Raw genomic sequence first — 27,816 nt, 5'->3', positions numbered from 1 at the left:
CTCTAAAATAGGGAGTCTCCCTAATGCTGACTTTAATAAGGACCTTCCTAAAGCTGGTCCAACTAGTGTTCAAGTCCCTGGACTGAAAAACAAGTTTATGAGCAGTAAGGTCACCTGATTCTAACCATGAGTATGCTGTTTACCCTGAGATGACAGACTAGTGGCCACCACAGCTTTGATGAATGCTGCAAAGACTCTACTATCCCTTTGAAGTCTACTGGGGCCTCTACATGACTAAATGCCATAAAAGAACCTTGAATACGGCAAGAGTGTAAAATGAGGGAAGTAACAAACACCATATGCTAGTGGGGGGGAACCCCATTCCTGACACTGATTTTTTAATAATAAACTTGTTACTTGTTTCCCTGATCTGCAAGATATCTAATTACATAATCACTAAAAAAAGTCCTCTGCTTTACCCCCACCGTACCTACTTGCCATCAGGGCCTGCTGCTTAGACCAGACTACACGCACAGTCAGGAAAGAGAGGCAGCCCAGACCTACGTGGCTCAGCAGCTCACACCAGTCACAAATGTCAGCCAGGAGACCTCAAACTCTGACCATAGCTCAGTGTTGGGGGAAAGAGGGTGGTAATGAGGGGCTTACCCATCTCTTCCTTTGCTGACAATCTTCACCTCAAAGTAATAAATGCCACAGGCAGCAGGTATGGGGTGGGTGGCACGCACTGAGGCTGCATCTTTGTGATTTTTGCCATGACCTAATAGGAGAGGGCAAGGAAGAAACTTCAGCAGAAGAAATGCAAATGGAAGCCACATTCTTCTCTGCTTTATGACAATTTCACCCCTCCATGGCCAGAGGAAGTCCTTACACAGTCCATGGAATAATTAGACAACTGAGTAAACACATAAACCTCCCACCTTTGGCTCACCTCCTCCTGAGAATAGCAGCCCTGTCTGAGACACTGTCCTCGTACAAACAAAACAAGGGTAAAGGCAATAAGAGTGCATGTGAGAGATACTGAGTGCTGCTAGCAGTTGATCCAGAATCCAGGCAGCCCACCTGGGAGACCAGGCAAAGGAGGGGGCAGACCTGGAAAACCTCCCCTCCCGACTCTAGCACACAATCCCAGGCCCAGTTGGGATGCCTGGCAGGCGGGCAAACCCATGATCATCAGGCTAATGGTGGGGATGTGACCACCCCTTTTATCATACACTCCCAAACTAAGCGGTGGTGAAGGGCTCAGGTGGAGTTGGAGCCAGCCCAAGACAAGTAGAAAGGCCCTGGAGTGGAAGGTCTATCTCAGCACTGGGTTTAGACACCTGTTGCGGTTCTCTTGACATCAGGTGTCTCACAGCAGAGCAGAACAGGCAGTAACCCTTGGCCTGGTCAGCCCCACCACCCTGGACACCCTGCAAGGGCCAAGGCCTAATTCGGAGCACCTAGGCAAGGAAAGGGACATGATGGGGTAGGGGCCGGGCAGCACGGCCGCCCTGCAGACGCTCTGGCCTTGTCCCCCAGTGGCCAGACGGGCCGATACCTTTGTAGTGGACGCGGAGGTTGCCCTGGGAGAGGCCGATGTAGTTGTACTTGTCCTTGGGGCTCCAGGAGCGCGGCAGCGGCGTCTCTTGCTGGTTGACCGCGGGGTACAGGCGCTGCAGGCGCCGGCTCAGCTCCTGCTCCCCGGGGGATGGCAGCCCGCCCCCAGTACCCCCGCCGGAGGAGTCTCCAGCCTGCGGGCTCCCAGCTCCCGGGTCCGCCGTCGCTGCCGCCATCTTGGAGGGAGCTGCTATTGTGTCACTGGGGGCGGGGAGGAGCGGGACCAGATCCGCCCCACTCAGCCAATGGCCCGCGAGCCTCCCGGGGCCGCAGGGAAACCGAGTCCGAGTCCGGCACCTCTCTTTGGACACTGCCACGCCTCGCCACATTTCGAACTCCATATCCCACAATGCAAAGCCCTGGAGAGGCGGCCCAACTGAGGCTGGTATGGAACGTTGGGAGATGTAGTACAAATCTGCTCGGCCGCAAGCCTGTCTAATCAAGACTTCGAGACACCGACAACTACAATTCCCGCTGGCAAAGCGGCTCCGGCCGCCTGCTCGCCTCCCTCGCCCGTGGCCTCTGTTTATCCCCCTGCCTCGGTTCTGGTAGCTAGGGTCAAATCCGCTGTCGTGACTGACTCTCAGGACACCCTGCACCCGGGTCCGAGTCCATCTTTGCTACCTGGCTCTCCTCCCAGCCCCGGGGCGCTGGGCTCGGGGCGGGGCGTATCCCTGACCCCGCCCTCACCGCGGGGCTGCTGGGGCCTGGTCGCCATGGCGACGGACTGTACACTACTACAGCTTCCCTGGCGGCGGGTGCCGGCTGCCCGCCTGCCTGAGGGTCATGGCCTCCCAGCATTCGCGGTGCTACAGCATCTTGTCCGGGCCGAGGTAGGCGCTGGCTGGGCTGAGGGTGGAGAGGAGGGCTTGATACTTCAAGAGAGGGAGATGGTACCTGATCCGGACCTCCCTGGCCTCTGTCCACTGGTCTGGGGCTCTAGCCCCACAGAGTCAGTGGTGCAGAAACAGAATCCGGGATGACGTTACGTGCTGATAAAAGGGCAGGCACGCTTTATCGTTAGTAACAGCTAGCTTGTATTAAACATATCATGTACCAAATGCTTTATATACCACATTTAACCTTCACAACAATTCTATAAGGCAGTAATATTACCATTTTTCAAATGAAGAAATACTTTAGAAGCCTGGAGAGATCATGTATTTTACATGCTTGTAAGTAGTGGAGTTAAAGTGTGAACCTAGCTGTGTCGCACTGCTGAACTTGAGCCCTTAGCCACAGGGATAAACTACCTCTTCACACAAATGTTGGGTTTATGACAAACTTGTTATTGAAATGCTGGCTGACTCTAAGCAACCCAGGTACATCTCACAGCCTCCAGGTAGCTCTTGTCTGTATTCACATGTGCAACCTCTGGATAGTGCAAAATATGACAACAAGCTTCATTGGCCAGGAAAACCACATATATGGGTTAAAACAAAAATTTTGGCAAGGCGTGGTGGCACATACCTGTAATCCTAGCACTCTGAGAGGCCGAGGCAGGAGAATCACTTGAGTTCAGGTGTTCAAGACCAGCCTGAGCAAGAGCGAGACCCTGTCTCTACAAAAAATAGAAAAAAATAGTGTTACAGCTCTTTTAGAATTTGTCTAGCAGGCTTTCCAGTCCTCACTGGAGGCCCAAAACGAGAAAAAAAATAATAAAAAATAGAAAATATTAACGAGGTTTGGAGGCTCATGCCTGTAATCCCAGCTACTGGAGAGGCTGAGGCAGGAGGATCACTTGAGCCCAGGAGTTTGAGGTTGGAGTGAGCTATGCACTGCATTCTCACTGATGCCACTGCACTGTGGCACTGATGGCACTGCATTCTACCCGGGGCGACATAACAAGACTCTGTCTCCAAAAAAAATGTTTTTGTCTAAATTCCTTTCTAGCTTTGGGACCTCAGAGAAGGTGCTTAAAGTTCCAGGCCTCAGTTCCTATATCTCAAACATGGGAATGATACAGCCCACCTCACAAACATTGTTGGGAACACTTAGGCAGAATATTTGAGGCTCTTACCACAGGTCTCGTATAGGCATTCAGTAAGTGTTCAATGAATGTAGTTTCCCTACCCTTCTACTCATTCCCAATGCAAAAAACCTGATCTCACCTAAACTGTAATCCTTTAGGGTCTGCTGCCTTGACAGGGAAGGCCTACAAAATTCCCCTAGAACAGGAAATACCAATTTGATTATTTTATCCAAAGCTAAAATTAGTCTACAAGAATCAGGCAGCAGGCTTGAAAAAGAGAATTGCTACCCAATACAGGAATAACTTAGTAAACAGTAGTCCTCTATGAAAGAAATATGAAACAAAAAAAAAAAGAAAGAAAGAAATATGAAACAGATTGAGAATCTTCATCCATTTTAAGAAGGAAGCACAAGGTAATTGCTGAAGCTGAATTTGGTGGCAGTACAAATCATTAATTCACCATATGCTTTATTCACCAGTATTTACTGATATATACATTGAGGCAGGCTCACTGTTTCCCTTAGAGATAGTGTGGGTGTCCTCCTCCTGCTCCCCTTAGAGCAGGGCCAGGATGATGGATAGGCCAGACCTTAGCACTGTAGAACATGTTAGGAGGACCCTCCACAGCGGGTCCTCAAATTGTGCATTTCCCTGGGGCAAATTTATCCTCTCTGTTGGCTTCTTTCCTATCACCTTCACACTCCTGGCACAGTTGGTTGGTGGATAGAATTCAGCAGCTTGAGTTCACTCAATATCAGAGACACCGCTGAAAAACTCACTGCCTGCCATCAGTTTTCTCCACCTTTGAGCTAGAAATATAAATATTTTCCATTCTCCTCTGAGGGTTGTTGTAAAATATTTAACCTAACAACAAAGAAGCATCCTAAGCTTTTTAGATAAGTGTGTTTTGTTTGGTGTTTTGTTTAAATCTGTTTTTTACTATTGTCTCCTTTGATATTCAAAACTAACGTCTATTACCTATTGAACTTTTCCGTTTGGCAACTTCTCAAAATTCATAGAATTCTCCACAGTTTTTGTGCTTATAGGAGTGTGCCACCACACCCAGTTAATTTTTTCTATTTTCAGTAGAGACGGGGGTCTCACTCTTGCTCAGGCTGGTCTCGAACTCCTGACCTCAAGCAATCCTTCCACCTTGGCCTCCCAGAGTGCTAGGATTACAGGCATGAGCCATGGTGCCCGGCCTCATTAGCTTCTCTTTCTATTTATAGTTCACGGACTCGGCCTTCAGGAGTGACCATAAACAACTCCCTTCTAGAAACCAAGAGCAGCCAGAAATGCAAGCTTTCTCAGAAACGGAAGACTCTGGTTAGTGGATAATACCGTTTTGGAACCCCAGTGTCAGGCTTCAGGCCCTATCTCCCTGCCTGCAACCCCAGAGCACCACTCACCTGAAACATGCCACCAGAGCAGCAGCTTCTCAGTCAGGGCAGTGTGGCTCACAGAGGGCCAGGCCCACCAGGCTTTGGGAGGAGGGTGGGCACTCTCTCTGCTCCTCATCTGAAAATCCTTCTCAATCCTCCCTAGGCAAAGAGACTCAGCCTTTGCCTACAGACACTCCTCCCCTGCAGCTCAGATCCACTCACTCAAATGAGGACCGGACTTCATTTCTTTAACCCACCCACTGTGCCAGGCACAGTGCCAGGTGCTAGGATGGATGGTCATACCAGATCTGCCAAGGTCGTTCAGGGCTATGACTATATCTTTTTGTCTTTTTGGCCCTAACGTCCAATAGGGTACTTGGGTGGCTAACATAGGTTGAAAGCTCCGTAAATGCTTATGAGGAGATGTGTGAAGGCAGGAGGAAAGGGATGTTTCTCCATTGTGTCTTGGCTCTGGGTCCTTCCTTCATTCCTGTTCTTTAAGCTTTTTATATGAAATGAATGTTGTCTTATTAAGTACTTTTGGGCTTTTGTTGATAAAATCATAGGAGTGTTTTTTATTTATTTATTTATTTTGAGATGTGGTATGGCTACATTGCCCAAGCTGCAGTGGCTATTCATGTGCGATCATGGCACACTGCAGCCCTGAAATCCTGGGCTCAAGCGATCCTCTTGCCTCAGCCTCCCTAGTTGCTGAGACTACAGGCACATGCCATGGTCCCCGGCAGGAATGTTAATAATCAGCAAACAGCCATTGTCCAAATCTCACAGAGGAATAAACACATTGGAGCAAACATATAACTCCAGGTCATGGTGGGCTGTGTGGTGGTTTTCCTGTGTGTGTCCCTTGGGGAGAATTTGAGAACACATGGACCACACACCGTGAGGCTGGGGATTCCCAACACCTCCGTGGAGTGACTTCAGGGAGGGGAATGGGGGCAGCATGGACTCTTCACGGAGACCAAGCACAGCCAAAAAGACTTGAGTTGAGCGCTGATTTGGTCCACCCAGTTTCAAGGATCTGGGACCAACCAGGCTCTTTCGCTCCCTTTCTTCTGGGCGGTGGCGGCGAGGCCGTTCTCAACCACCAGGGGGCGGTATTCTCCCTACTCTGCCGTCCCTCCGAAGCTGCCTTTTGGTTTTCACCTGTAGGGGGGAGCAGAAAGCATAGAGCGCCCGGGAGCGCTACGTTCCAGCCTTCTGCGGGCGGAGGCCTTCCTACCTGTTAATAACATGGCCAAGAAGTGGCCTGGGCTGCTGGTATTCCTGCTTCCACTCACCTTGGCAATCAAAATAGAGTGGCCACGTTTTGTCCTGGCGGAAACAGTAGACAGAACACGAGGACTGGCCTTTTGAAAGTCTAAAAAACCTGTTAACTCACCATGGTTAGGTACTTCCTTAACAACTTCCCAAGTGTCTTCCAGGGTGATTTTACACTTTTATAAAAATCACATCAATTTTTATACTTTTTGGTTTTTTGTCTATTTCTACTTTGACTTCCTAATTATTATTATTTTTATTGATAATTCTTTTGCTTTTGAAACAAGCACAGGTTGGCTAGGCGCGGTGGCTCACGCCTGTAATCCTAGCACTCTGGGAGACCGAGGCAGGCAGATTGCTCGAGGTCAGGAGTTCGAAACCAGCCTGAGCAAGAGCAAGACCCCGTCTCTACTATATAAATAGAAAGAAATTAATTGGCCAACTAGTATATATAGAAAAAATTAGCCGGGCATGGTGGCACATGCCTGTAGTCCCAGATACTTGGGAAGATGAGGCAGCAGGATTGCTTGAGCCCAGGAGTTTGAGGTTGCTGTGAGCAAGGCTGATGCCATGACACTCACTCTAGCCTGGGCAACAAAGTGAGACTCTTTCTCAAAAAAAAAAAAAAAGAAAAAAAGAAACAAACAAACAAACAAACACAGGTGTCATTCTTTAAGGCTTTCTTTCCTAATAATGAAAGTATTAAGGGCTGGGTGTGGTGGCTCACACCTATAATCCTAGCACTCTGGGAGGCCGAGGTGGGAGGATCATTGGAAGTCAGGAGTTCAAGACCAGGCTGAGCAAGAGGAGGAAGACATCCCTCCCCACCCCCACACCCACCCCCCCACACACACCCCCACATACACACACCCGTCTCTACTAAAAATAGAAAAATTAGTCAGGCATCCTGGTGCACGACTGTAGTCCCAACTAGTTGGGAAATCCTAGCTAGTTGGGAGGCTGAAGCAGGACTGATTGCTTGAGCCCAGGAGTTTGAGGTTGCAGTAAGCTACTATGACCCCACTACACTCTACCTGGGGTGACATGCTGAGACTCTTGTCTCAAAAAAAAAAAAAAAAGCATTAAATGCTTTGTGAGTACTGCTTTAACCATGTCCCAAACATTTTGAACATGTTAACATTTTTTTTCTATAACATGTTATATCTTGAGTATTATTAATATAGTAAGTGGGGCTGGGCAAGGTGGCCCATGCCTATAATCCCCAGTGTTTTGGGAATCTGAGGTAGGAGGATCGTTTGAGGCTAGGAGTTCGAGATCAGCCTGGGCAACACAAGGAGAAACCTGCCTCTACAAAAGATAAAATTTAAAAAAAATAGCCAAGTGTGGTAGCACTTACCTATAAGTCCCAGCTACTCTGGAGGCTGAGGCTGGAGAATCATTTGAACCCAGGAGTTCAAGGCTGTAGTGACCTATGATGGTGCCACTGCGCTCCAGCCTGGGCAACAAAGGGAGAACTTGTCTCTAAAAACAGAAAACAGTAAAGTTTTTTTTTTTTTTTTTTTTTTGAGACAGAGTCTCGCTTGTTGCCCAGGCTAGAGTGAGTGCCGTGGCGTCAGCCTAGCTCACAGCAACCTCAAACTCCTGGGCTCAAGCAATCCTGCTGCCTCAGCCTCCCGAGTAGCTGGGACTACAGGCATGCACCACCATGCCCAGCTAATTTTATATATATATACATTAGTTGGCCAATTAATTTCTTTCTATTTATAGTAGAGACGGGGTCTCGCTCTTGCTCAGGCTGGTTTCGAACTCCTGACCTCGAGCAATCCGCCCGCCTCAGCCTCCCAGAGTGCTAGGATTACAGGCGTGAGCCACCACGCCCGGCTTGTTGTTTTTTTTGAGACAAAGTCTCACTCTCTTGCCTGGGCTAGAGTGCCATGGCATCAGCCTTCTGCCTCAGCCTCCCGAGTAGCTGGGACTACAGGCATGCGCCATCATGCCCGGCTAATTTTTTCTATATAAGTTGGCCAATTAATTTCTATTTATAGTAGAGACAGGGGTCTCGCTCTTGCTCAGGCTGGTTTCAAACTCCTGACCTCAAGCAATCGGCCCACCTCAGTCTCCCAAAGTGCTAGGATTATAGGCGTGAGCCACCATGCCCAGCTTTTTCTCTTATGTTTTCATTTATTAAACAAATATTTGTTGACTCCTACTATGTGCCATGCACTGGGGAAAGGAGAATACAGTGGTAAATGAGACATAAAAGTCTCTGAGGATGAGAGATGACAGAGGTATAATGATGGGAAAGTTCAGCGGGGGTCTGCCCTGGGAAGAGTGTCAGGAAGGACCCCTGAAATCTCAAGGGTGAGTAGTCAACATAGGGGATTCTTAACCCAGGGAAAAGCACATGAAACATATACACCCAAAGAATAATGCTTTTTTTTTTTTTGAGACAATGCCTCACTCTGTCACCTGGGCTAGAGTGCAGTGGTGTCATCGCAGCTCACTGCAACCTCAAATTCCTGGGCTCAAGTGATCCTCCTGCTTCAGACTCCCAAGTCACTGGGTCTACAGGCACATACCACCATGCCCAGCTAACTTTTGTATCATTTGTGGAGAGAATGGGGTCTTGCTATGTTGCTCAGGCTAGTCTCGAACTCCTGGCCTCAAGCAATCATCCCACCTCAACCTCCCAAAGTGCTGGAATCATAGGTGTGAGTCACCACACCCAACCATGCTTAGATTTGATTTTGCCTTTCATCCATTCTAAACTATTGTGCCTCCTGGTGTATTTATTCTACAGTATTGCTGAGTGCTGCTTAAGACTGTGAAGAGTATGAAGTATGATGCTATCAATTCTGCAAGTACAGAGATAGCTCAACCCAGAGCTCCCTCAAGGAGCTGGAGGCTGGAGTCCTCCTTTGGGCCTAGCAACAAAGCTATGTGTCTTCCATAAGTATTTCAGGAATGAATGCATGATCTCAAGATTGAGACAGAACACATACAGAACTAACAGAATGGAGTGAAAGGGCCAGGCAAAGAGTCCAAGGGCCAGGTGCAGTGGCTCACACCTCTAATCCCAGCGCTTTGGGAGGCCAAGGCAGAAGGATTGCTTGAGGCCAGGAGTTCAAGACCAGACTGGGCAACATAGCGAGACCCTGTCTCTAAAAAAAATTAGAAAAATTAGCCTGGCATGGTGGTGCACACCTGTAGTCCCAGCTTCTCAGGGGATTGAGGTAGGAGGATCACTCAAGCTTAGGAATTCGAGGCTGCAGTGAGCTACGATGGAGCCACTATACTCCAGCCTGGATGACAGAGGGAGACTCTATCTCTTAAAAAAAAAAAAAGAGAGAATCCAAGGAGAAAGCATTTTCCACACTAGGCCATCAGGAACTAGTTCCATTAGCCTGGTAGGACTCCTTGAACTTGGATATGTACAGCATATCCAGGAGGTAGGGAGGTAGGCCTGGCCTCTCTAGCCCAGAGTAACCTGGAGGCTGGGCTTAGGGCACAGATGGGACCTTTTATTTTATTTTATTTTGAGACAGAGTCTCACTTTGTTGCCCAGGCTAGAGTGAGTGCCATGGCGTCAGGCTAGCTCACAGCAACCTCAAACTCCTGGGCTTAAGCAATCCTACTGCCTCAGCCTCCCAAGTAGCTGGGACTACAGGCATGTGCCACCATGCCCAGCTAATTTTTTCCGTATATATTAGTTGGCCAATTAATTTATTTCTATTTATAGTAGAGACGGGGTCTTGCTCTTGCTCAGGCTGGTTTTGAACTCCTGACCTTGAGCAGTCCTCCTGCCTCGGCCTCCCAGAGTGCTAGGATTACAGGTGTGAGCCACCATGCCCGACCTCAGTTTTCTTTTAAATTTGATTTACGTTCATTGTAAAAAATTTGAAAATGTACAGTTATATAAAAATAATCACCCAAAATCCTATCATTAGTGAATAATCATTGCTGATAGGCTTTTGGATTATTCTCTCCATCTTTTCTGGTCTTTCATTTTATTTGATGTGCTTATTCCCTAATTTCTGGCTTTACTTAACCCTTAGAACTATATCATTAGTATATTTCCATGTTAAGCCTCTTTGTATTTCAAGTCTGCATAACAATCTTCTATTTTTAGACATGGAAGTGTTCTCTTTTTCCTTTTTTTTAGTGTGATGGAATCTTGCTATGTTGCTCAGGCTCAAGTGATCCTCCTGCCTCAGCCTCCCAAGTAGCTGGGATTATAGGTACACACCACCATGCCTGGCTACAAGACATTTAGGAGTTTCCTAATTTTTCTACAGTCATAAGTAAGGCTTTGAGGACTGCCCTTGTATGTAAAGCTGCTGCACCATCTGTCTCCTGCATTAGCTGCCTGGACTCCTTACTCCAGGCCACAGCCTCAGCCAGCTTGCTCTCCTTAGGTGTCAGCCTCTGTTTATAGCTCTTTAGAATTGCTGTGTCCCTGAGGTGTCAGTGCTACCCAGGCAGTCTTTGTAGCACCCCCAACACACAGTCCCCCGGGGCAGGCTCAGTTCCTCCCATGCCCTCATTTGAGCTTTTTTTTTTTTTTTTTGTCTCACTTTGTTGCCCAGGCTAGAGTGAGTGCCATGGCATCAGCCTAGCTCACAGCAACCTCAAACTCCTGGGCTCAAGCAATCCTGCTGCCTCAGCCTCCCGAGTAGCTGGGACTACAGGCATGCACCACCATGCCCAGCTAATTTTTTGTATGTATATATTAGTTGGCCAATTCATTTCTTTTTTTTTTTTATTTTTTTGAGACAGTCTTGCTTTGCTGCCCAGGCTAGAGTGAGTGCCATGGCGTCAGCCTAGCTCACAGAAACCTCAAACTCTTGGGCTCAAGCAATCCTGCTGCCTCAGCCTCCCGAGTATCTGGGACTACAGGCATGTACCACCATGCCCGGCTAATTTTTTCTATGTATATTAGTTGGCCAATTAATTTCTTTCTATTTATAGTAGAGATGGGGTCCTGCTCTTGCTCAGGCTGGTTTCGAACTCCTGACCTCGAGCAATCCGCCCACCTCGGCCTCCCAGAGTGCTAGGATTACAGGCGTGAGCCACCACACCCGGCCCATTTCTTTCTATTTATAGTAGAGATGGGGTCCTGCTCTTGCTCAGACTGGTTTTGAACTCCTGAGCTGGAGCAATCCTCCCACCTCGGCATCCCAGAGAGCTAGGATTACAGGCGTGAGCCACCGCGCGCGGCCTCATTTGAGCTTTATTGATCACTAACATCATTTCCTCCTCTGAGATAAGCAGCCTCTCCTGGCCTCCACCCGAGTCAGGGCCTGCCACCCTTCCATAACCTGCATTGGCTTTAGTCACTGCATGCTGATGTGATCATCAGTTCACTTGCTACTCCACCGCCCTTATACCTGCAACATCCCTCATGTCCCTAGAACCCAGGAGGGCCTAGGATGTACTATGGACCCAGAAATGTTTGATGAACAAATGAATGACTGAATGGTTGAAACCCTAGAAGTGGGCTTCACTAGCTCGTCATGCTATGAGTATTTCTTGAGAAGATTAAAAAATATGCCCTTACATACTACTACTTCCTACCACATGCCCCTGCTCAAGATTCAAAATGAGATCCCATTGCCAGGGCACTCTCACCTACCTCCCCCTCCACCAGGGGGTGCAGCCCAGCCTCCTCCCAGAGTCCACAGCTCACCCTGCTGCATCTCTCTAGTCCTGTCAGTTCAAAGTTCAGGCTGGGCCTGACCTCCTCTCTCTGTCTCTTTTGCTAGATTATGCCATGGGAGCAGGGACTGGGTCCCCACCAGTACTCATACCTGTCTTCATAGCACAAGCATTTAATATTCACTGATATACCTACAGAAGAGAAAAATAGCTCACCTTTAATAAGTTCCTGAGTCTGTATAAAACACACTATGCTTTCTCATTGCATCCTCACATCAACACAGTGTAATGGTGACTACCACCATCCCCATTTTACAGATGCAGAAGCTGAGGCTCAGAGACATTAAGCCTGTGGTTACATAGCTAATAAGGGAAATCTGGGACTTAAACACTATAACTCAAAAACCTACAGACTTAATTGTGAACCATATTAAAAGATGTTTGTAGGCCGGGCGTGGTGGCTCACGCCTGTAATCCTAGCACTTTGGGAGGCCGAGGCGGGTGGATTGCTCAAGGTCAGGAGTTCAAAACCAGCCTGAGCGAGACCCCGTCTCTAAAAAAACAAAAAAAAAAAACAAAAGATGTTTGTAAAAAACATCAGGAGTGGAGGGACGGTGAGGAACATTAGAAAGGGGAGCAGGCCGGGCATGAGCACTCTGGGAGGCCGAGGCGGGTGGATCGCTCAAGGTCAGGAGTTCAAAACCAGCCTGATCAAGAGCGAGACCCCGTCTCAACTAAAAATAGAAAGAAATTAATTGGCCAACTAAAAATATATAGAAAAAATTAGCCGGGCATGGTAGTGCATGCCTGTAGTCCCAGCTACTCAGCAGGCTGAGGCAGGAGGATCGCTTGAGCCCAGGAGTTTGAGGTTGCTGTGAACTAGCCTGACGCCACGGCACTCTAGCCAGGGCAACAAGAGTGAGACTCTGTCTCCAAAAAGAAAAAGAAAGAAAGGGGAGCAACATTGCCATTGTAACCCACCTGTCCTCCCCTACAGCCCTTTCCGGTCTCCATCAGTGGGTACCTGTCCCCATGGCCCACGTACACCACTAGCCAGAACATTTTGCAAAATGCGAAACCCTGTTCAGATCGCCACCAGAAACGAACAAGGTAAGCCAGGGACAGCCCTATAGTGGGTGGGTGGGTGGGTATAGACCAGGCACTGGGCCAGGAGACAGGCCAGGAGTATGTGCTGTCCCAGACGGAAGGTGCAAGGGCTCCATGGGGTGCTTGTCCTATATCAACCCACCATCCCCTGCAGTAGCTGGCAGCAGGAGCCCTTTGGCATTGCCAAGCCCAGGTACCTGGAGCAGCTGGAAAACTACCTACGCAAGGAGCTCCTCTTGGTGGAACTCAGCAAAGATTCTGCCCAGGAGCTGAAGCTGCAGGTCAGAGCCACAAAATAAACATGGGAAGAGCAGGGGGAAGGGTGGGAAGATCACCTACCAGGACTGTGTATGTGAAACCTTCAGGGGATACTGGCCTGTCCCAGCTCTCCTAGGTCTCACTCCCTGAAGAGAAGCATGTCCTGTGAAAAAGCCAGTGTGCAAGCATAACTGTAGTATGGAGCCAAAACTCTCCTGAGGCTTGAGTTTCCTCACCCGAGTCAGGTGAACTGCATGTTGTCCCCACTCCTTTCAGCTCTGCAATCCTCTGCACCCAGGTTGGGTCATTGGATATCAGTGGATGGAACCTGAATCCTGGCTGTTGGGCAAGTAGGGGTCATACAGTGTCCACCTGCCACCCTACGCTTAAGGAACTAGCCCAGACACATAAAGAGAGGAAGATCTAGATGCAACCCAGATTCTGGCACATATTAGGGAGAAAATCACTAAATCTTCTCAAATCGGGATGATGACAGGGAATCCCTAACTTCTGACATAGTCATTGACTGATGCATGTACTGAGTGCTGGCTGTGTGCCCAGCCCTAGGCTGGGGCCTCACATATAATCTCGCAAGCAGAGGGTCCCTCACCAACAAGACAGCAGAAGCTTGGAGAAGACACACCACCATGAAGTGATGGGGCTGGGATTGAAACTCAGGGCTGATCCCGGAGCCTGTACTCCTTCCAGTAAGCCATGCTGCCTCCAAAAACTTCCTGTGTGTCCAAGTGGGGCAGGAGACCACACCTTTACTTTGAGGTCAGAATGCAAGCCTAGAACCTTCAATCTTCTCTGCTCCCACAGGGCTCTAAGATGGGGAGAGGATGCAGGTGAGTGGACAGCTGATATACCATCTGTAAAGCAAGAGGTTGGCTGGCTGCCTGGAGAGCTAGAGAGGGGACTTGGGCACAGAGTGGGAGGTCTCCCTGTTGGCAGTCTGCCAGGCCTCAGAGACAGCATCAGGAGAGGCCTCCAGAGAGCTGCCCCCCAGTTCTGTGGCACTTTGAATGACCCAGGTGGTATCGAGGCATTAACTTGAATATAGGTGACCTGGTGACCTCATGCTGAAACTCTTCTAAGCCCAGTAAAGAAAAGCACCACAAAATGAAGGTGGTGGCTGTAGGCCAGGTGGTAACCAGTTCCATTTTCTTGCCAGCCTTACAGAGAGATCTTTGAGTTTTTCATAGAGGACTTCAAAACATACAAGCCATTACTGTCCTCCATCAAGAATGCATACGAGTTGATGTTAGGTAAGAATGCAGCTCCCCTCCTAGGCCCAGCCTGGAAGGAGCTGAGAGGATCTTATTCTGACCTTCTAGGGGTCTACAGCAGGGCTGGGGCAGCTACCAACTGGGCCTTGAGGTCACCAAGCTCAACTCAGCCTTTTTTGCACACACTGTTCTGTGATAGGGCCCCCCAGAGTACCCGACAACCTCCCATCCTTGAGAAGCATGGTAGGGCAGTATCTGTAGGAAATAGAGTGAACCCCATGAGAGAGTGAGCGCTCAGGAGGTACAGAGATGGTGCAATTGCAGGACTAAAGACTGTAGGGGAGCCCCCAGTCTTCATCTGAACTCTCTCTTATTTAAAAGCAAGTGCAGGAAGGCCTAAAGCAAGGGTCATGGCTTTGAAGGAGGCGTGCATAGATTCCTGGAGTTTGCAAGTGAGTGACTAGCCACTCATCCATGACCTTTGGGTCTGTTTCCTGGCTGTTGTCCTGGGGCTCTAAAGGAGCTCTCCCACCTGTCTCTGCTTAGCCCACCAAAGGGAGAGGATTCGGGCTCTGGAGCCTCTGAAGGCCAAACTTGTCACTGTGAATGAGGACTGCAATGAGAGGATCCTAGCCATGAGGGCTGAGGAGAGATATGAGATTTCCATACTCAAGAAAGAAAAGATGAATTTGCTAAAACTCATCGACAAAAAGAATGAGGAGAAGATCTCATTGCAGAGTGAGGTGAATGGAAGTGGTGTGTGACCAAGTCCCTGAATTCCTGCCCCACCACCACCACCAGGGTGACCCCCAGGCCACTCCACCCTCTGCTGGAATGACACACTGAGCCACCATCTCTCCTCAGAGCCCCAGCTACCTCTATCCTCTGCCTTTATGCTTGGCTCAGCCCTGGCTCTGTGTGGCCTGAGTGACAGCACTTGCCCTGCAGGAGGAAGCATTGGCATCTTGCTGGGTTCTCTGGGATGGCCAATCTCCTTCTTCCTCCACCTTTCCTGTTCCTGGGCCCTGATGGGGCTACCCAGCACCCATGCATGCCCTGTGGTGACTAGCTGCATACAGGGGTCCAAAGGTAGCCCCTAACAACACAGCCACCTGCCCAACAGGTGAGCAAACTGAAGAAGAACTTGGCTGAGGAGTACCTGCACTACCTCAGCGAGCGAGATGCCCGCAAGATCCTTGTCGCAGACCTGAATGAGCTGCGGTACCAGCGGGAGGACATGTCATTAGCCCAGTCCCCAGGTAAGCCCAAGACGGGTTTCTCTCCTCCTCAGAGGTTTTGGAGAGAAGTCTTGCTCTGACCACTCACCATCATTCATTCAACATTCCTGATACCTGCTCATTGTATGCCCATTCATGGTGGAGATGTTCCTTCTACCACCTGGGGCTGCAGATCTTCTGAGCTGGACTGAGAATTGTAAGAAGGTTGGTGGCAGCTGAGGCAGCCTGGATTCCCTGTGGGATGAACAGGCCTGGTACCCCTTGTCCTGGGCTTCTTTTCTTAAACCTGAAACCCTAGGCTTAAGCAGATCCAGGGAATCCCGAGCAGGGATGGCAGAGGACCTCAGGCATCCCCTGAGGGATACACAACCCAGTCCTGGGCTCTAGGCCCCAGAGCCAGGGTGATGTTGGCTGATGGGGTCCCGGCAGGCATCTGGGGGGAGGACCCCGTGAAGTTAACACTGGCTCTGAAGATGGCCCGGCAAGACCTGACCCAGACGCAGATGGAACTCAACACCATGAAGGCCAACTTTGGAGACGTGGTACCCAGGAGGGACTTTGAAATGCAGGAGAAGATCAACAGGGATCTTCAGGAGCAGGTGCTGGTGGGCAGGCAGGGCCAGGTAGGGTAAAGCAGGGTCATGCAGGTGGGCAGCTAGGACCAATCACCTTGCCCTCAGCTGGACAGCCTGAGAGCTGACTACGAAGAGGTCCGCAAGGAGCATGAGTTGTTGCTGCAGTTGCACATGAACACGCTAAAGGAACGGGACCAGTTCTTTTCTGAGCTGCAGGAGATCCAGCGCACCTCTACCCCACGGCCCGACTGGACCAAGTGTGAAGGTAATGATGGCCGTTGGGACTCCAGGGCCTGCTCAAGTACATGAGCCTGTACAGGTACAGGCCTGCTCAGGTACAACTCCAGTTCCCTCTCCCCACCTACAGATGTGGTGGCTGGGGGCCCAGAGCGCTGGCAAATATTGGCTGAGGGCAAGAACAGTGACCAGCTGGTGGATGTACTCCTGGAGGAGATTGGCGAAGGGCTGCTCCGAGAAAAAGACTTCTTCCCTGGTCTGGTAGGGGAGTTCCCAGGAGGGAGACTGAGGGCCGGAGTCAGAACAGCCCTGCATTGCTACTAGAGACTTGAGCTTCTCAGGGAACCATATGGGGTCTTCCCTGCTTGGGGCTGAGGCCACAGATAGGCCCAGAGATGAGCTAACACCCTTCCTTCTAGGGCTACGGGGAATCTATCCCCCCCTTCCTTCGGTTTGAAGGCCTTGTAGAGAACAAGAAGCCAACCAAGAAGGATGTGGTAAACCTTCTCAAGGATGCCTGGAAGGAACGTCTCACAGAAGAACAGGTCAGATCTCACAAGCCATGTTGGCCTAGTGTTTCCTTTCAGATCCAGAGTCCTCCAGGGGGTCCCCTCGAGGTAAAAGGGAGGAGGGAAGAGGGCCAACTGACGCTAGGGCAGGCTGACCAAGCATTCTCATCCTACAGAAGGAGAGGTTCTCAGATTTCTTCTTTAATTTCCTGGAGCATCGCTTTGGGCCCAGTGATGCCATGGCCTGGGCTTATACCATTTTTGAAAATATCAAGCTCTTCCACTCCAGTGACATCATGAGTCAGTTCTATGCAGTCTTGATGGGAAAGGTGAGCTTGGGCCTGTCCCCGTGTTCCCCTCGGGGAGACAGACAGGAGCCTGTATCCCCAGCATAGCCCGGCTCTGCCCCACCACTCCAGGAAGCAGCAAGTTAGTGAATGCTTCTTCCTTCCCTGTAGAGAAGTGAGAGTGTGTATGTCAACCAGAAGGAGATAGTAGCCCAGCTGCTGAAGGAAATGATAAATGCTGACAGTCAAAACGAGGGGATGATAACCATGGAGCAGTTCAGGTGAGAGGCCAGTCCAGGCCATCCTGAACTCCTGCCCAACGTATCTGGCCAGGCTCCCAGGTGTGCAGGGAAAAGGGGAGACTGGCAGGAAGGGCCACAGCCTCAACACTCACTGTCCTTTTGAACAAATGGGAGGTGAGTGGTCAGGCTTCAGCAGGTCCCTGTTGGCCCTCATGTCTCCCCACAGCATAATCCTCAAGAGTACCTTCCCCTTCAAGAAGGAAGAGAAAATTCTGGAGCTGATGGAGGCAGGGGGCTGGCATCCTAACAGCAACACTACAGACCTCCTCACCTACCGCGCATTGTTTCTGGAGGTGGGTGGGTGGGTCCTAGCCCCTACACTAGCCTTGGCTGGACCCTAGCCAATGTGCTCTCACCCTGACTTATGGTCCCTCCCAGGACGAAGAAGGCCGGAATGAGCCCTTTGTGCAAAGGCTGTGGGAACAGTATGTGGAAGAGAAGGATGAGTACTTACAGGAGCTAAAGCAGGAGCTAGGCATTGAATTGTGAGTGACCTTGGGGCCCTCAGGCCAATTCGTCCATAGCGAGTCACCAGTCACCCCTTAATCCTTGCACTGAGGACACAGGGTGGCACCTCAAGCCCCTGGGTCTCCCTGTGCACTGAGCATGCTGCTGTGTACCATCTGCTCAAGCCTGGCAGAAAGGAGGGCACCTGGGAGTCTGGAGCACATGGAAGAGATGTCATGGCCTCTCTTTTCTTATGGGACAGCTACAGTGAGGTGACTCTACCCAGGCTACGTGGGGCCCTGATGAGCATCGACCCCAGCCTGGACAAGCAGACTCTGAATACCTATATCAGCCAGGCCTTCCAGTGCCCTGTGTCAGAACTGCCAGAGGAGGGTGATGGGAAGGAAGACAGCATGGTGGTACAGCTCCGGGTTGCCCTGGAACGGCTTCAGGTGATTGACATAAGGCGCAAGGGGCCAAGAGAGCAAGAGCCTGCAAGCTAGGACCACTGTGGGAAGCCTGAGTGTACAGTACTGCTACCCCCTGATTTTAGTATAAAATTGTTTTTTTTGAACCCATGCCATTCTCCAGGCTATGCTGGGGAGTTGTGGGGAGGGGGATAAGTCCCTGCCTGGCTGGCCCCAAGACATGCACCAATATTCTGTGTGTAACACTTTATTGATGCTGGGGGATGGTGAAAAGACCTGGAATAGTAAGTGGTATCAAGGGGCCCCAGGTGGGGGCAGGGCAAGTGTTGAGGCTTGGCCACTACTGGGCAGGGAAGACAGAGTTGCCACTGAATGCACAGGGGATGAGCAGCTGCCGGTACTCCAGGGGCAGGTTCCTTTCCACAAGCACATGCAGTGAGACTTGGTCGGTGACCAGGCCCTGCCTGCAGCGGAGGAAGAGAAGGGACAGACGGAATCAGCACCAGCACTCTCACACCCAGCACCTCCCCCTTCCACCCTCTCACCGTCGCATCAATAGCTCCAGGTCTTCTGGCTTTATAGTCCTGCGACCAGCATGGGCAGCAAATGCCTCCAGGTCGTCACAAAGATGCCGGAAATACTTATCTAGGCTGCCAAGAAGGTTGGGATAGAGCAGACTCAACAGTCTGTTCATGACCTGTGGGGCTCCTCTCCCCACGCTGAGTGTCCAGGACTCACCATTTCTCCACTATCTCAAGAGCCTTCTTCTCCATGGGCATCTTAGCATAGAAGCTAAAGAGTTTTGCATAGTGGCTCAGTCCGGTCTTGTAGGGATCTTGGCGGGGCCTGGGGCCAATGGCTCGGGGCCTAGGGTGAAGCCTGGCTGACACAGGCTCCAGAGGCTCTGAAGACAAGCTGAGGGCAAGAGTGGACAGAAGTAGCTGAACTATACTGCCCGAAGGCTCCTGCTGAGCCCTGGACCAGCAGCTCCAGCCACGTACTGATGAGGGGCATAGTCAACCCAATGTCCTACTCTAGTCTCATCATGTATGCTGGTATTTGCTTAGGTCCGTGATTCCTGGCCTCAGAATGAACATTCTCTCCCCTTAGTCTACTGCAGCCTGTCCTGATTCTGCTAATCCTCCTCCAAGAAGACTTCTCTGACTACATACTGACCAAGGCACTTCCCCCTTGCCCAGGTTCCTCTAAGCCCCTGGAGGCAGGCACCAGGATGACAGATGTACACTCAGTGAGCCCTCCTCAGCCCAGCTCAGGTTGCTCTGCTGGGTAATCTGCATACCTTTGGATGCAGGGGATGACCCTGTGTACACGGGATGCCCAGTGCCAACCTCACTGCCTGCCCCCTTTCCAAGAAGCCCATGAGGAACGGGGTTATGGGATCTTACATTGCAGCACCAGGCGGCGGGGCTGGCTCAAGAAGCTGATGAAGTTGCTTGGGCTGAAGAAACTCTGGGGTGCTGGAGACCAACTCTGGGCTTGCTGCAGAGGAAGGGCAGGGTCACAGGTGGCTCAGGGCTGACCATCTCACCTAGTCATGCAGGTCCAGTCTCCTTGTCCTGTTTCTCAAGGGTCCCACCTAGCTCCAGCCAAGCAGGTGCTCCTCAGAGTCTCCCTGGCCCCCTAATACCCCAGTGCCCAGAAACACCACCCAGGCAAGCCCCTTCTATGTGCCAGGGCCTGAACACAGCTGTCACCAGTCACTCCCTGGTCCCTGCAGGTGTCTTACCTGTCCTACCAGAGGTTTCCTCATCCTCTGATGACCCTTCTGGCTCCTCAGCTTCAACAGCCCCCAGGGATCCCTCTGCTTCTGTCACTTCCATGTATCCCTCAGGCTCTTCTACCCCCGAAGGTCCTCGTGCTCCTGTCGCCTCCTTCACTTCACTCAAGCTCAAGCCTTTTTCTTCTTCTTCCATCCTTTTCTCTGCCTCCTCACCAACTCCATCCTGTAAAGGCTCTACTCCAGGTCCAGAGATACTACTGCTGGTGTTCGGGAAGCCCAGAGCAAGGGCATTGACCTCCTCTGCCTTTCCTGCCAGAAACTGAGCTGGCTTCCCAGGGCCTGCATGAGGGGAGACAATACAGGCTGCAGAAGCAGCAGGTCAAGCTCTGGGAAGGGTAAAGATGGATTAGCAAACCCGGCCCTGCCCACTGAGGAGAAAAAGCCAGAAGCCGCACCAGGACATGAATTTGGAGTCTCCTGACCTAACATGGACTCTGCTCTCAGACGAGGGACCCACAGCCAGGAGGCTCTGGGGACACATATATGGACTTGAGGAAGAAAAACCATCACTGCCAGTGCTTGCCCAAGTTAACTAAGCTCCAGACCACCTGCTCCACATACTCACTGCTGTTCCGTGGTGCAGGCCCACTGCTCCGTGTCTTGCGACTGGTAGCCCTCTCAGTGTCTTTGGCCCTCATGTGAGAGGGGAGGGGCAGGGAGAGACGCATACCAGGGGAGCGGCCAACCAAGGGCTGGGAGAAGGGCTGGGTCTCCTCCAACACAATGTCTGTCGGCAGAGTAATAACAGGGCTTCTTTGGATGTCACCTAGAGATCAAGGGCCAGCTGGCACTCAGTACATTCCAGTTCCCCCTGCTGGCAGTTACCAGGACCTAGACAGTGGGCCCCGTGGCCTTCAGAGAGAGAAGACGACCTAGCACTCTAAGCTTTATCTCTCTTCCACAGCTCTCCTTGCTTACCTTACTGTTCCTTAGCCTGGCACTCCTAGGCCTCCACAGCTGCCCACCCCACCACCCAACTGTTCACTCATGCCTCTGCTCTCTACTTCTTTTTCTTTTTTTTTCTTTCTTTTTTTTTTTTTTTTGAGACAGAGTCTCGCTTTGTTGCCCAGGCTAGAGTGAGTGCCATGGCATCAGCCTAGCTCACAGCAACCTCAAACTCCTGGGCTCAAGCAATCCTCCTGCCTCAGCCTCCCGAGTAGCTGGGACTACAGGCATGCGCCACCATGCCCGGCTAATTTTTTCTATATATATTAGTTGGCCAATTAATTTTTCTATTTATAGTAGAGACGGGGTCTCGCTCTTGCTCAGGTTGGTTTCGAACTCCTGAACTCAAACGATCCGCCCGGCTCGGCCTCCCAGAGAGCTAGGATTACAGGCGTGAGCCACCGGGCCCGGCCTCTACTTCTCACTCTGTTCCTTCTGCCCAGAAACTCCTCTTATCCTGGTGAGCTTGACTTGTCTTCTGCAATCAGGCTCCCAGGTCAGCTTTCATTGGCCAGCTGACCCTGAAACCTGGTTCCTTTCAACCTCCAATAATCTTAAGCCACCATAACATATCCCTTTCCTACCTTCAGCCCTATAGCTGCTCAAGGATATGGGTCCTTGAAGATACTAAGGGATAAAAACTGGGCCCCACCAAGGCAAGGGGCACCTTGTGGAAAGAAAGCAGAAACTCCTGTAGATCTACTGACCAGGCTTGCTCACTGTTCTTGACCCCACCAACAGGGAAGCAACCCTGACTTGGCAGAACCTCCTATCTGTCATAGCAGCAAGCTTTCCCCAAAGACTGGAAGGGGAAAATCTCAACCTTACTTGGAGAAGCCAAGGAAGTATCACGCAGATCCTGCAAAAAGGCACCCAGATCTACAGCTCGGCGAGTGGCAGGTCTGCGGGCCAAACCAGGCCTCTGCACTGACTGTGGCTGAAGAGGTGTAGCAAAGGTCAGGTTGAGGGAGCTGGTGAGAAGGAGGAGGCACAATGGAAAGTCAGGTGCTTGAGGCCCAGTTATCCTCTAGGGTTCCCCCATCTGTGGTGGGACTGTCATCTCTTAGAACACAGCCAACATGCTGCGGGGCTAAACCTGGCAGAGAGTAGTATGACCAGATTCCATCTCAGTCGGCACCTCCCTTCCCAAGCTTCTCCTCCACCAACCCCCAGAACAGGCAACAGCACCTGGTGAGAGATGAGGCATCAGCATTCCCACGAGGCTCTGTCAGTGACCGGTAAGAAAATGTAAAAAGAAGAAACCATGGGAAGTTATCCAGGCCTGTAAGAGCCCTCTCTGGCTCTCCAGAGGACAGAAGGGCAACGGTAGCAACAGGTGGTGTCCAGAGCCTCACCTTGGGAGACAGGCAGCTCTTGGTCCACTCCCTGCTGAAACACCGATAGTCTCAGCCTCTGCTTCCTCCTGCCAGGGGCCAGCAAAGCTGGGACCAGGGTCGTGGGGGGCTCGGGCTCAGGAAGTTGCAGCTCCGGGCTATAAGGATGGAGCTTATCTTAGACAGACCAGGAAGACCAATTCTGACTTCTGAGGCCCCCAAAGGCTTCCCTGACCAAAGCTTCCCAACAGCTCAGTCCAAGGGTGGGGTTCACCATGTACCTGCCCCGACTGCTTTCCCGTCTGGAGGGCGGGACCACTTGCGGCGCTGGCACTGGCTTCACCACTGACTTTGGCTTCAGGATGGAAGATTCTGGGGCTGCAGAAACACCAAGGAGTGTGTGGGGCTGACAAAACAGGCTGCCCTGAATGAGGGATACCATAGGACAGGTTCCTGACCCTGACTGGCAGGCCAGCACCCACTCACCAGTTAGTAGGATGTTCTTCAGCAGAGTCCGAGGTGTCTGTTCCTCCAGGTGCCCACTGGCTTGAGCATGGACCAATCTGCCACTAGACTATGGGCAAAAGCACCAAACAACCAGTCTGTTCATTTGCCTTGAGATTTCCTCAAGGAGGGCTCTAGAGCAGAGCCAGACCTCAGGGCCTCCTCAAGGCAGCCAAGGGCCTGTAGTTCTCAGTGGGCTGGGAACTTACTTTGGTTCCATGGGGATTCCCTCCAGCAGTCATCTTTGTTTGACTTCTCAGCCTCCTGGAGGAAGGTGTTTCGAGCAGGGCTCTCTGGGCACTGTGTAAAGGCCAGTGGCTCTGAGAATGTGTGTGTGTGTGGAGGTGACAGAGGAAGCAAAGACGTGCCTTCACCAGGGGTCTTGATCTGAAGCCCTTTTCCATCAGGGCCAGGGACCCAGAAACCACTTGCCCCTCCCACAGCCCCTGTTCCCAGCCCTATGTCAACAGGGGTGTGAATGAAGATGTGCCCTGGGGTATGGGAACATGAGAGAGGGAACATGATTGAACCAGAAGGAGGGTCTGAAGAATCGGGGTCTGAAGGAGATGGAGGGTCTGAGAAAGGCTTCACAGAGATGGCTTTAGCAGAATCATAAGGGATAAGGCTGGGAGTGGCGGCTCACGCCTGTGATCTTAGGACTCTGGGAGTCCTAATATATATATAGAAAATATATAATATTTTTTTTCTAATATATATATAGAAAAAAATTAGCCGGGCATGGTGGTGCATGCCTGTAGTCCCAGCTACTCAGGAGGCTGAGGCAGCAGGATCGCTTGAGCCCAGGAGTTTGAGGTTGGTGTGAGCTAGGCTGATGCCATGGCACTCACTGTAGCCTGGGCAACAAAACGAGACTCTGTCTCAAAAAAAAAAAAGAATCATAAGGGATAAGTAGGGGTTAGCCACACAGACAAAAGGAGCAAGTGGAAGAGTATTCATTCCAGACATTAAAATAACAACCCAAGAAGGATAATTAAGTACTTTTAAACCTTTTAAGAGATTGTCAGGGTTTGACAGCAACCTTACCCCAGCCCTAGTCTCTCCAGTCCAATCCCTCTCAGATTCCAGAGCCACATAAATGTTCCCAGGTAACAGCTCCCACCTCATCACGGGTAAGTCTAAAACCTATACTGAACAGCTGCCCATTCGCTATAAAGGAACTGCATTGTCCCAGTCTGGCAGATGTCAACTTCTGCATCCACTGCACCATAAGCTCACCCACTAGACCATGAGCTCACCCACAGCCCTCACCCACCCACACTCCCATTAAGTCAGGCCAAATTCCCTGCTCCCCAGCAAAGCATCTTTCCAGTTCCTGTCTCTCAAGTTCCACCCAGGCTGTGCTCACTAGCTCCTTTCCCATCTCCCAGCTGGAAGCTACAGAGACAGTAAGACTGAATGTGCAGGGATGGTGGGGACCTCTCTGACACACCCCAGGCTGGTTTGGGGGAAAGCAGCCTAGAGAACAGAGCGTCAGGTTCTGAGTGCCAGTCCTTCGCCTCCAGAGGCCAACACCCGAAGACTCTGTGGCCCCAAGGCCACAGACAGGGTTGGCGCTGGATCCCACCCAGACGCCACTCCCCCGTCCCTCTAGTTGCTCAAGTACTCGGGCAGCGGCCTCACATACCCAACTCGAGCACTTCGGCGCCGCCGCGGGGTGCGCGGATCCGCAGTATCCAGCACTCGCCGCAGCAGCGTACGCGGCGTAGGCTCCCTGTGGGTGCTGTGGTCCGCCATCGCCTCTGAAGCGACCCTTCCTAACTGCCCAGTCCGCAGCAGGAGCCCCGTTCCCGCCGCCACATTTAAGGTAACTCTCGCGATATTGCCGCACAGCACCACGGGAATTGTAGTTCTTGCCCTGCCGAAGCTCACGACGTGGACAGTGATGGTTGCATCTAGCTGCTTTGGAGGCAGCCTTGGAGGAGAAGGTGAGCCTGGGCAAACCTATGCAACCAGTCCAAGTCTTGGTTTCCTCATCTGTAAATTGAGGATGATACTTACCTAATAAGGGTCTTGTAATGATTTAAGGAGTTAATGTTTAACTCAGGATCAGATGCATAGTAAGCCAGGGCATCAATAAATAGTCGCTATTATTAGAATGCCTCTCATTTACATCTCCTTCTGTGAAAATGATGAGAGACAGTTTGCCCAGGAAAAAGGATTTTATCCTATATGTGATGTGCTCAGATTTGCATTTGCAAAGATGGCTGTCTTTAGGGTCTGTATTTATCGGAAGAGACCAGGTTGCAGGCTCCAAGGCTAGTAGGCTGTTTGTGATCCAACACAGATGCTATGATCTTAAAACAAGTGCAATTTGGAGATGAATTCCGGCTCTCAAAAGTTCTGTTAATGCTGGAGATGCTTACCATATTATGTTAGTGCTTTCTGTATTTTTCTCTGCTTGACAATCCCCCACCTTTCTTTTTCTTTATCTTTTTTGGAAACAGGGTCTTGCTTTGTGGCCCTGGCTGTTGAGTGCAGTGGTATGCATCATAGTTCACTGCAACTCCTGGCCTCAAGCAATCCTCCTGCCTCTGCCTCCCAAATAGCTGGGACTATATTCCCATGCCACCACTCCCACCTAATTAAAATTTTTTTTTTTATAAAGACAAGGGTCTCACTATATTGCCTAGTGTCTTGAACTACTGGCCTCAAGCAATCCTCCCGAAGTGTTGGGATTACAGGCATGAGCCATTTTACCTGGCCATCCCCCACCTTACTTAAATTTTCATGGCAACTAAATTGGAATTTAATTTCTGAGTCTCCTATGGAGTTCTTTTTCCCAGAATCTGCTCCAAGATCATCAGACACTTGAGATAGGCATGGGCATATTTGTGCTTGGGTTAAAAATGGAGCAAAGAAAAAAATTAGATTCTTGCTTTTCAAAATAAGAGAACTGTAGAGGAAAAGCACATCAACATTTCTTGTCATTTAGATCTGATCTCTGTGTTTTATCTGATTTGTTAGCCCTTTGCAGACACATTTCCATGGTCACTATCAGCCACCTAAATGAAGTTTTATTTTTATTTTTATTTTTATTTTTTTTGAGACAGAGTCTCGCTTTGTTGCTCAGGCTAGAGTGAGTGCCATGGCGTCAGCCTAGCTCACAGCAACCTCAAACTCCTGGGCTCAAGCAATCGTACTGCCTCAGCCTCCCGAGTAGCTGGGACTACAGGCACGTGCCACCATGCCCAGCTAATTTTTTTCTATATATATTAGTTGTCCAATTAATTTCTTTCTATTTATAGTAGAGATGGGGTCTCGCTCTTGCTCAGGCTGGTTTTGAACTCCTGACCTCGAGCAATCCGCCCACCTCAGCCTCCCAGAGTGCTAGGATTACAGGCGTGAGCCACCGCGCCCGGCTTGAAGTTTTATTTTTTTAATTTTCTTTTTGAGACATGAAGTTTTAAATTGTTTATTTATTAGTACAACCTTGAACTGAGTGATATGGGGAAAACACAAAACTCTTCCAAAAGAGTTTGAAACAGAAGCTTTGGTCTTTGCACAGTAATATTCTGTGTTTACAGAATTAAACTTTATATTTACTTCTTGTTTAGAAAAAACCCCGAAAACACTGGGGTGAAGTAACAGGAAGGAGTGAGAGAGACTGGCAAGGGCCAGACTTGGGGTCTTGCACACTCTGGGAAAGAGTTTGGATATTATTCTAAATGGAATAGGAAACCACTGGAGGGATTTAAACAGAGGTATGACATAATCAGATTTTCTTTGGCAGCCTTGTGAAGAACAGATTGTAGGTGAAGCAAGATTGGAAGCAAGGAGACACGTGACAAGGTTCTTGTCTTTCTCCGGACTACATGGAGGTGATGAGGTGTCCTCAAACTACGGCCCTGCGGGCCACATGCGGACCGCCTAGCACATTTATCCGGCCCTCCAGGTGTTTTTGCCACTGCTGCCTGTCCTGCTTAGCAGCCAACTTGTCCCCGGCCCACAGTGTGCACTCTCCAATGGTCTGAGGGACAGTGAATTGGCCCCCTGTTTAAAAAGTTTGAGGACCCTTGAGAGGGTGGGCAGGGCAGGAGGAGTGGGGAGAAAGCCATGCAGCCCAGATATGCTTTGAATGTAGAAGATAAATTGTAGATTAGAGGTGATTTTATGTATTGGAAGGCAGAGTTTTATTGAGCACAATCTTCAATGATTTGTGCATAAAGAAAGTATATCAATTTGATTTCTCACCAGTTTTTGAGCAAGGTAAGTCTTGAGATAGGTAAGATTTGAACCATATCAGTGACTGTATGACAATAAAAACACAAGAACAGATACAATGATCTTTTGCTGTATTTTATCTCTACTGCACATATTTTATAAAAATTTAAACATGTAACAAAGTATGCATTCACGTTTGTACTGTTGCTTAAATGATTCATCCAAATGAATGCGTATCTTTTACCGTGGGCTACACACACTAAAAACTGCATTTCTAGATTTCAAGGGGTTCAAGCTGTAGACCTCAGCTGCACAGGCTGGAAGTGGGATTTTCTACCATTATAGGTAGTTGAAACACACACAAATAACCAAGGATCACATTGGTTGTAAACACAATGAAGTGTAACGGTAATGTTGGGTGGTGGGATGAGAAAAAGTTCTCTTTTTCCCATTTTCCTGTATTTTTTAAAAAACATTATCAGCACAGTTCTACTTTATAATAAAGAACAACAAATATTTTTTAAAAAGTACCTGATCTATTTTGTTTTTATATCAAATACTGTAATTAGAAATAATGCATACTAGATTTCCATTTCATGCTTGGGATCTCTTACCAGGAGGGAAAAAA

The 27,816-nt window shown here is 50.0% G+C and overlaps 3 protein-coding genes and 1 non-coding gene across 7 annotated transcripts in view; 2 read left to right on the top strand and 2 right to left on the bottom strand.

The window, feature by feature from the left end:
- Nucleotides 1-1,757, bottom strand: part of RANBP10 (RAN binding protein 10) — a 64,770-nt gene extending 63,013 nt beyond the window's left edge. The window contains exons 1-2 of one of the 2 annotated variants that reach the window (XM_012742546.3): nt 1,499-1,757; nt 607-718 (exon numbers count right to left, since the gene is read on the bottom strand). In XM_012742546.3, coding sequence (XP_012598000.2) covers nt 607-718; nt 1,499-1,733 — 347 coding nt within the window. In that variant the 5' untranslated portion in view covers nt 1,734-1,757. The remainder of the gene's footprint in view (nt 1-606; nt 719-1,498) is intronic. The other variant, XM_075995705.1, reaches the window with a different exon arrangement.
- A 508-nt stretch (nt 1,758-2,265) lies between these two features.
- On the top strand, nt 2,266-18,572 carry TSNAXIP1 (translin associated factor X interacting protein 1). 2 transcript variants are annotated; one of them, XM_012742542.3, is made up of 16 exons: nt 2,277-2,390; nt 4,759-4,855; nt 12,803-12,915; nt 13,067-13,193; nt 14,345-14,438; nt 14,946-15,142; nt 15,523-15,658; nt 16,067-16,236; nt 16,318-16,477; nt 16,580-16,710; nt 16,869-16,994; nt 17,135-17,287; nt 17,417-17,526; nt 17,714-17,840; nt 17,926-18,032; nt 18,257-18,572. In XM_012742542.3, the coding sequence occupies exons 1-16, from the start codon at nt 2,344-2,346 to the stop codon at nt 18,495-18,497; spliced, it is 2,136 nt and encodes a 711-aa protein (XP_012597996.1). In that variant the 5' UTR covers nt 2,277-2,343; the 3' UTR covers nt 18,498-18,572. The 2 variants fall into 2 exon arrangements, with proteins under 2 accessions (XP_012597998.1, XP_012597996.1); XM_012742544.3 differs by lacking the exon at nt 4,759-4,855 and having other exon boundaries at nt 2,266-2,390.
- LOC142863002 (U7 small nuclear RNA) lies at nt 3,139-3,199 on the top strand. Its single transcript, XR_012913891.1, has one exon. It is a non-coding gene; the product is annotated as a U7 small nuclear RNA (small nuclear RNA).
- An 81-nt stretch (nt 18,573-18,653) lies between the features above and the next one.
- On the bottom strand, nt 18,654-24,814 carry CENPT (centromere protein T). 2 transcript variants are annotated; one of them, XM_012742550.3, is made up of 13 exons: nt 24,652-24,814; nt 23,216-23,306; nt 22,989-23,076; nt 22,784-22,880; nt 22,524-22,660; nt 22,357-22,393; nt 21,997-22,139; nt 20,789-20,989; nt 20,170-20,502; nt 19,829-19,922; nt 19,161-19,337; nt 18,968-19,072; nt 18,654-18,886 (listed from the first exon to the last, which is right to left on the bottom strand). In XM_012742550.3, exons 1-13 carry the CDS (start codon nt 24,759-24,761, stop codon nt 18,763-18,765), a joined length of 1,737 nt encoding a protein of 578 aa, XP_012598004.2. In that variant the 5' UTR covers nt 24,762-24,814; the 3' UTR covers nt 18,654-18,762. The 2 variants fall into 2 exon arrangements, with proteins under 2 accessions (XP_012598004.2, XP_012598005.2); XM_012742551.3 differs by having other exon boundaries at nt 20,789-20,950.
- Nucleotides 24,815-27,816: the final 3,002 nt, after the last annotated feature.

The sequence above is a fragment of the Microcebus murinus genome, chromosome 20 (genome assembly GCF_040939455.1).
Source record: "Microcebus murinus isolate Inina chromosome 20, M.murinus_Inina_mat1.0, whole genome shotgun sequence".
In the NCBI taxonomy this organism is placed as follows: domain Eukaryota; kingdom Metazoa; phylum Chordata; class Mammalia; order Primates; family Cheirogaleidae; genus Microcebus; species Microcebus murinus.
This window is presented reverse-complemented; position numbering and strand designations above follow the sequence as displayed.